The following is a 7,457-nucleotide window of genomic DNA, read 5'->3' as shown; positions in this document are numbered from 1 at the left end:
CATTGAGTAATTGTACTCTTTTCTAAATTTAATTTTAGAACATTTTTTTAAATTTACCAATTTCTCATATGCATTTGTGATTTTTTTTTTTTTTTGGTGATGAAGAAACCTATAGACCATAGTAACTACTCGAAAGTATGCACATGATAAATCTCACTCATATACAAAAAAGTAAATCATACAAAAAAAAAAAACTACAATAGGAATTTATGATATTTATTACTAACCGTTGTGTATGTCCTTTTTTCTTGTAGTGCATAGATAGCATTTTACCTCAAGTTTAAGAATGTACATATTTTTTATTTTATTTTTTCATATAGCACGTGGCATTCCTAGCACAATAACAATATACATATTTAAAATTACTACATAATATAAGGTGACCTTCAATGGTAAGTACTCAAAAAAAAAAAACAAAAAAAAAAAAAGACAGGAAAACATAAATCTCCATCTCTATAAAGTTCTTAAAAAAAATTATGTCTGAAAATGGTAAACACTCAATCTTAAAAGATGTTGAACATCATAGGTTATGAGTGAAGGGGGTGGGATGGGTAATATAAAAGCATATTGTTAGTTGTGCAAAGTGAAAACTAACATCAGAGTTGATGCACACAACCTCCTAAGAAGAAAACGCATCACAAATGAAGAAATCTCTAGACCCCATGAAATAGCAATTAGTGTATGCTCAAAAATCATTAAGTTTCTCACTGGAGATGAAGCTTAAAAGGTTTGACCCAACAACATGTCTAACCAATTCTACTTCCCAGCATAATATAAACACTAGACATAACCAAAGCAAACTTTATGGAGAGCTCTGATCTATCTGGATGCCATCCATCCACCTTTGGAGCTTGCATAGATCGATCATCTTGCATTTCTTCTCACCCTAGCTAGCTATATCGGGTGGTGACCTTCAATCATTGGAAGGGTAGAAGTCAAATCCCAAAGAACTAACAACACGATAGTATGATAAAAATTTAAGATGCAATGTGAACCCTAAAGAATTTATTTAGATATTAGTATATTACCAATTGTAGTTAATTACCATCGTGACATAAAAATTTGCCTAGAAAAATCTCATCATGCATGCATGCCAATAGCCCACTTCATGCACTCATTAGGCAATTAAATCTAGCAACCACTCCAATTATTACTCCGTGTAGTCATGTATACATATTTTTTGTTTTCTCTATTTTTGCCTGGGCCCTACAAAAGACTATTAAAAAATAATAATAATAACCATTGGGCATGTTCTTATAAGGCATAGATATATGAACTAGTTAGAGATAAAAACCTGAATAAGAGTGCTTCACAAAAAGGGCCCAACCGGGTTCGAACCGGTGACCTCTTGATCTGCAGTCAAATGCTCTACCACTGAGCTATGGACCCTTGTTGGTGGTTGTCTTATTTAAAAAATTATTTATAGCATAGTTCAATTTTAACACTAAAGCCAGGGCCTAAGGTCAAACACCTGGTTAACTATATTTTCTTCCAGGGAGAATTCAGACTCCATATAAACACTGTTTATTGTTTAACAATGAAGAGTGGTACAGAAAGAGAAAAATATATTCAGAAAAGTACGTGTCTTCCAGACTTCTAACATGAAAAGAATATAAGGTTAGAGCATTTATGCCACCATTTTGTCATTCAAAGTGACAGGTCTTCGAATAAACTTTATAGTGACCCTGAGCAGAGAGTTTATGTTGCAGAGTTTTAATATAAAAACTTTTCCACAAGAATTCTTTCTTTCTGGGGCACTAGTAAAAAGTTCGCTGAGAAGATCGTTTCTACTCACAATGTTTATCGAACATCTATTAGATCCTGGAAGTAGTTTGCCTTCTTTCCCTCTTGCAAACCGTCACCTGCCCACAATACAAGCAGAGAAGTAATTAATATATGAAACCTAAAGTAATGAACTTTCATTGAAATAGAGTGAAAGTTGCTGAACTGACTTCAAGGACCACGATGTAGGCAATTCCTTTATATTTAACAGCCTTTCTGGATCGGTTGCACCTTTGCCAAGCACCCAAAGATGTATGGTTGGCTTGCATTTCCTAAATTTCCAGTGTAATTCTTGTTGCTCTACTTCTTCTGGAAAGTATAATATGGCCTTCTGCATATGTATGCAGCCACACCTACTTCATGTTCACTTTCAAACAATTCATAGCACCTAGTCTTTTTCAATCCAATTACATGCATCCTTACTCTTGTGTTTCCTAGAACAATGCCTAGCGCTGAGCCCACACAGCCACATATACCTCTGGTTCACTTGAGAAAAATTCATAGGACCTTCCTCTACTTTACCCAACTACATCCTGGAATCTTTTTCAATCCGGTTGCTTGCATCCTGACTCTTGTGTTTCTTGCGTCGACCCACCTACCAGATTGAGAATATATATTCGACAACTCCACATAATGAGTTGGATTTCCTACTTCAAGATTTATGAGATGCTTTAGTGCTAGCTCAGCTAACTCCACATTGGAATGCATTCTAGATGCACCCAATAATGCTCCCCAAACAGCAGCATCGGGTTTCATAGGCATATTCTTAATCAAATCCATGGTTTCATCAAACAAACCAGCACGACCTAACAAGTCTACCATGCACGCGTAATGTGGTAATTCTGGTTTGAGATGGTACTTGTTCTGCATATTCTGAAATATGCTCCTCCCTTCCTGTATCATGCCTGCATGTCTACAGGCAGACAAGACACTAATGAAGGACACAGAATCAATTTCAACATCGTTCTCTTGCATGTGAGAGAAAATGGAAAGTGCATGATCAACATTCCCATGCACAGAATATGCAGCAAGCATAGCATTCCAAGAAACTGTATCTCTATTTTTCATCTCGAGAAATACATGCTCTGCCATATCGAGGTGACCACATTTTCCATACATGTCAACTAGGCTATTCCCGATAAGTGTATTGAACAGAAATCCCTTCTTGACGATGTACGCATGCATTGCCATGCCTTCTTTTAGGGCGGTCAGATATGACATTGCTGGCAAGGTACTAACAACAGTGACCACATTAGGTTGAAAAGATGCTAGTACCATGCAACGAAATGCAGAGATTGCTTCCTTGGCACATTCATTCTGCACATATCCTGCAATCATTGTGTTCCAAGACACCTCGTCTTTAGCAAAGGAATTATGAAACAGGAATTCAGCAGAGGAGAGTTTCCCACATTTAGCATACAAGTCAACTAGGGCATTTGTGACATGGCAGTCTGACATAAACCCATACTTGATTACTTGACCATGAATATAAGTTCCCTGATAAATGTCACCCAGGAGAGCACATGCTGGGAGCACACCAACCATTGTTCCAGGATCTGGTTGCAACCCAGATAACCTCAACTCTGAAAACATCTCTAGTGCATGATAGGAGTCACCAGTCTGTGCATATCCATTTATCAAAGCATTCCATGTTATGACCTCTTTAAATGGCATCTTATTGAAGGCACCGAGGGCATAAGGAAATAGGCAACACTTAGCATACATGGATACCAATGCAGTTCCAGTTGAAAGATCGGAATCAATAGCTGCTTTAACAGCGTAGCAGTGCACGCCTTTCCCTAATTTCACAGACATCAGCTCCGCACAAGCAGGCAAAACACTTACTAGAGTCACATTATTTGGAAGTAAATTCTCATGCTGCATATCTCGAAATACAGAGAGCGCCTCTTCTGGATATCCAGATTGGGCAAAAGCAGCTATAATTGCAGACCAGGCAACCAAATCCCTTTCCTGTGTCACTCTAAACAATTCTTTAGACTTCTCCAACTGTCCACACTTTGCATACATTGTCATCAGAGAAGTAGCAATCATAATGTCTGAATCAATCCCTTCTTGAATTGTATAATTATGAATCTCCACACCTTTTTCTAGATCCCTCATCTCAGCAGCTCCCAACAATGCACTTACAGCAGATACCTTATTCATTTTCAAATCTTCTCTTTTCATGCAATCAAAAAGCTCCAGAACTTCACGGAATTTCCCAGTATATGCATAACCAGCCATCACTGTACCCCATGAAACATCATCTCGCACTCTCATCTGATAAAAAACTTGATGAGCTACATTGGAGTGCCCACATTTTGAGTACATATCAATCAACCCATTATAAACAGAAATAGGGAACTCCCTCCTATAAACAAACCCATGAATAGACCTGCAAATCTTCCCGTCCATTAACTTGCAAACCGCGGGAAACAAATTCAACAAACTTACCGAATTAGGCTGAACCCCACAACTAAACTGCATGTACTTAAAAAACTCTAAGGCATCAGCAGGCTCTGAACTCTGAGAAAATCCCGAAATCATTGCATTCCAAGCAACCACGTCCCTTTTAGGCATTTTATCAAACATCTCCCTCGCGCTCTTTAAATTACCCGTTTTACAATAGAGGGAGACAAGTCCGGTCCCAATAAAAACATCACATTCAAGGTTCCTCCTAGATACATCATCATGAATATCACGACCCTTTTTCAAGTCGAACATCTCAGTGCAAGCTTTCAAAGCAAAGGTGAAAGTATACTTGTCGGGTTGGAAACCTTTCTGCGTCATTAAATCGTACATTTGGATGGCTGCTCGATACTGGCTGGTTCTGTTGTAAGCTCTGATCATCGAATTCCATAGAATCAAAGGCGGGTTTTGCTCGGAGTCGAAAACTAACTGTGAAAAATGGCATTTTCCAAAGGAAGCGTAGAGGTTTACAAGATGGGTTTTTACCATACAGTTGATTTTAAAACCTGAAGTGATGAAGTGCGCATGGAGTTGAAGGAGATTACTGAGGTCTTTACATGAAGAGAGGAGGTGCTGCTCACAGTGTTCAGAAGGGATTTGGGATAATGTGGAGGTTGGTCTTGGTAGTGAATTAAAGCTTCTGCATGGATATTTCAACCATCGTAAAAAGAAAATTAATTGGCATTAAAGAAGATGAAAAAAAAAAAACAAAAACAAAAAGAAACAAAATATAACTGGAAGAATAAAAAACCCCACCAAGCATTTGTAAGAATATAACCTGATCTTAATTTTCATAATGTCTTTCGGGCTTGCCTTCTTCCTGCCACTGCAACACGGGGAGCAAACTTACTGCAAGTTTCTTTTTTTATTGTCAAGCTTCTTGCCCTTCCAAGAAACCCCGTTGATCAATTTGTATATGTATGCAATATGTTCACTTATTCTGTTAAGGGCATACAACCAAGTGGACTATAGGCCTCCCTGATGCTGGAATATGGTAAAGTGACCTATTAAAACAGTTAAATGGGACAAATAAAATGGGTGGAGTAAAAGTTTCCACTCATCATTGCCATATTCATATTCTCCTGAGATTTAGTTTGTTGGAACAAGATTTAGACCAAATAATGCATAAGCTTGTAATTACAGTTTAGAGAATCCCCATGTTTAATTCTGATATTTCACATAGCATACAACATTACCTTAATTAAAGTGCTATGAATTGACTCAACAATATTCTCACAAGAAAGTAGCCAAGTAGATCATGATTCTGGAATTAAAGAAAGAATTATTCTGAAAGGAAAAGGAATAAAACAACAATTATTTTGGCACCTGTTTAGTTGATAGTGTCAGAAAGTTTTTGGATTCTTCTTCCCTTTGGTCTCCAGTACCTGCTGCACCAAATGACAAAGAGCTGGAAAGTTCCTCCTGTTCAATTTGCCACCACAGTCAGTTTAACTTATGCATTGATTAATGACCAATTAATATCCCAATGAACTAAGAGGTTTAGCTACCTTCAGAAGTCTTATCTGATGCTATAGTGCTGCAACATCTGCTGATGAGTATTCATTCGCAACCACCTTTGTGATTGAATAAATAAATAAATAAATAAAATGAACTACCTCACTGACATTTTAGTGAAAATAACATTTCTTGTCATAAAAAAAAATAATAATAATAATAAAAAGGAGCACTTACATTATTCTGAATGAATTTTGCTCATTGAGCAAACTTCAGTTTGTTGAGTGTTTCAGCAGCACAGCTGAAAGAAAGTTAAGAACCAGAATATTATAAGTTAGGCTGAATTCTGTAAAATAGAAAGAAGCAAAGAATATACCAACCATATGGAAGGGCTAACATTGGTCATTGTTTTTGAGTTCCCCCCCCCCAAGTGAGTCTTGTATCTATATTTGTGTTAAAAACTTAATGGTTTAAGACATCTAGAAGCAACAATAGGGTAAATAGGAATTGTTTACACTTTTCACCTGAAGAAGAAATATCAATCTTGAATCGCTATAAGGAATATGCCTCAGTCTCCCATGTGCAATGTCAACTAGAACCATTATCACATGCTGTAACAGCTCAGGGGGTAAGAGAGATTAAGCTAAAGTAGAAGGGGAGGTGGGAAATTGAGAGAAGAAGAAGAAGGGAGAAATGCAAAGGAGGGGAAGAATAACAGAGAATGAAGAGCAGAAAGGAATAATTTTCATTAATGATGTCTTGCCCTTCTGTCTAGCAATTACCTCAGCAGGCACTGTAATTCAAGATTTCAAGATATCATGAACTTGATAGATATAGGGAACAAAGTTCAAAATAGTGTTGATTAGAACACATATTCCACAGATATATGGAACAAAAGATTGGTTTTTCCTTTTCTGTTACAGAAGAAAATAGTGTTGATTAGAACACACATTCCACCACCTCACACACCTTCAATATAGGGTTCCCTGAGAAGGCAATTCTGTCACCAATTACTATGCAAGTTAAAAAAATTAAAGGAAAAGTTATAACTTCTAAAACCAATATTAATATAGCATAAGGGACTCTACATAATAAACTGTTTAAGGACTTCAACAGTTGTAAACATTGCGTTCACTTCAACATAGGGAAAAAACTTATTTATTCCTTTAAAACAAAGAGAAAATAGTCCAGAGATACAACATGTATTGCTCCCTTACCAGTAGGCATCTCTAAAAATGTTTTAATAAACTGAAACAAGTAATAGCTCTCTCATCCTTGTTTTAATAATAAAGCAGCTAAAAAAATAGTATCCCAAGGTTCAAAAGCATTATACATAAATCATACACATACATGCAAGTAAATATCAGTATCTAAAGCTTAAGCAATTCTAAAAGGGCAACTGCTAGAACAAAAGCCAAGGGTCACTAATATGTCTTGTTAACATGCCATATTGATGTGAGAGCATGATTCAGCTACAATAAACAAGAAATTCATTTAGTGTTGTCATCCAGTGAACTCAGACCTACAAAGACATGTACGGAGTATAATTTATGAACATAGAATCAGTGACAAGAAGGTGCTCCATCTAGCCTAAACCAATCAAAGTTACCTTCTATATATGTCTCCACCTAGCTAAATATTTAAACATCCTCTGCATGCATGTAGTATGTATATATTTGCATTATTAAATAGATTATTATCATTAATATAATGCTCTTAGGCAGAAGGAAAATGTCAACATCCAAAACAAC

At 36.6% G+C, this 7,457-nt stretch overlaps 1 protein-coding gene and 1 non-coding gene across 3 annotated transcripts; both read right to left on the bottom strand.

Moving 5' to 3' along the window:
• Window positions 1-530: 530 nt before the first annotated feature.
• Window positions 531-6,692, bottom strand: LOC116001895 (pentatricopeptide repeat-containing protein At2g39620). 2 transcript variants are annotated; one of them, XM_031241844.1, is made up of 8 exons: window positions 6,231-6,692; window positions 5,944-6,007; window positions 5,760-5,825; window positions 5,578-5,673; window positions 5,030-5,235; window positions 1,953-4,891; window positions 1,796-1,862; window positions 531-911 (listed from the first exon to the last, which is right to left on the bottom strand). In XM_031241844.1, the coding sequence occupies exons 5-6, from the start codon at window positions 5,044-5,046 to the stop codon at window positions 2,296-2,298; spliced, it is 2,613 nt and encodes an 870-aa protein (XP_031097704.1). In that variant the 5' UTR covers window positions 5,047-5,235; window positions 5,578-5,673; window positions 5,760-5,825; window positions 5,944-6,007; window positions 6,231-6,692; the 3' UTR covers window positions 531-911; window positions 1,796-1,862; window positions 1,953-2,295. The 2 variants fall into 2 exon arrangements, with proteins under 2 accessions (XP_031097704.1, XP_031097705.1); XM_031241845.1 differs by lacking the exons at window positions 5,578-5,673; window positions 5,760-5,825; window positions 5,944-6,007; window positions 6,231-6,692 and having other exon boundaries at window positions 1,953-4,680; window positions 4,809-4,891; window positions 5,030-5,055.
• On the bottom strand, window positions 1,318-1,389 carry TRNAC-GCA. Its single transcript has one exon. It is a non-coding gene; the product is annotated as a tRNA-Cys (tRNA).
• Window positions 6,693-7,457: the final 765 nt, after the last annotated feature.

This window comes from Ipomoea triloba, chromosome 13 (genome assembly GCF_003576645.1).
Source record: "Ipomoea triloba cultivar NCNSP0323 chromosome 13, ASM357664v1".
NCBI lineage: Eukaryota > Viridiplantae > Streptophyta > Magnoliopsida > Solanales > Convolvulaceae > Ipomoea > Ipomoea triloba.
Note: the sequence above shows the minus strand (reverse complement) of the source record. Positions and strands in the feature narration are given on the sequence as shown.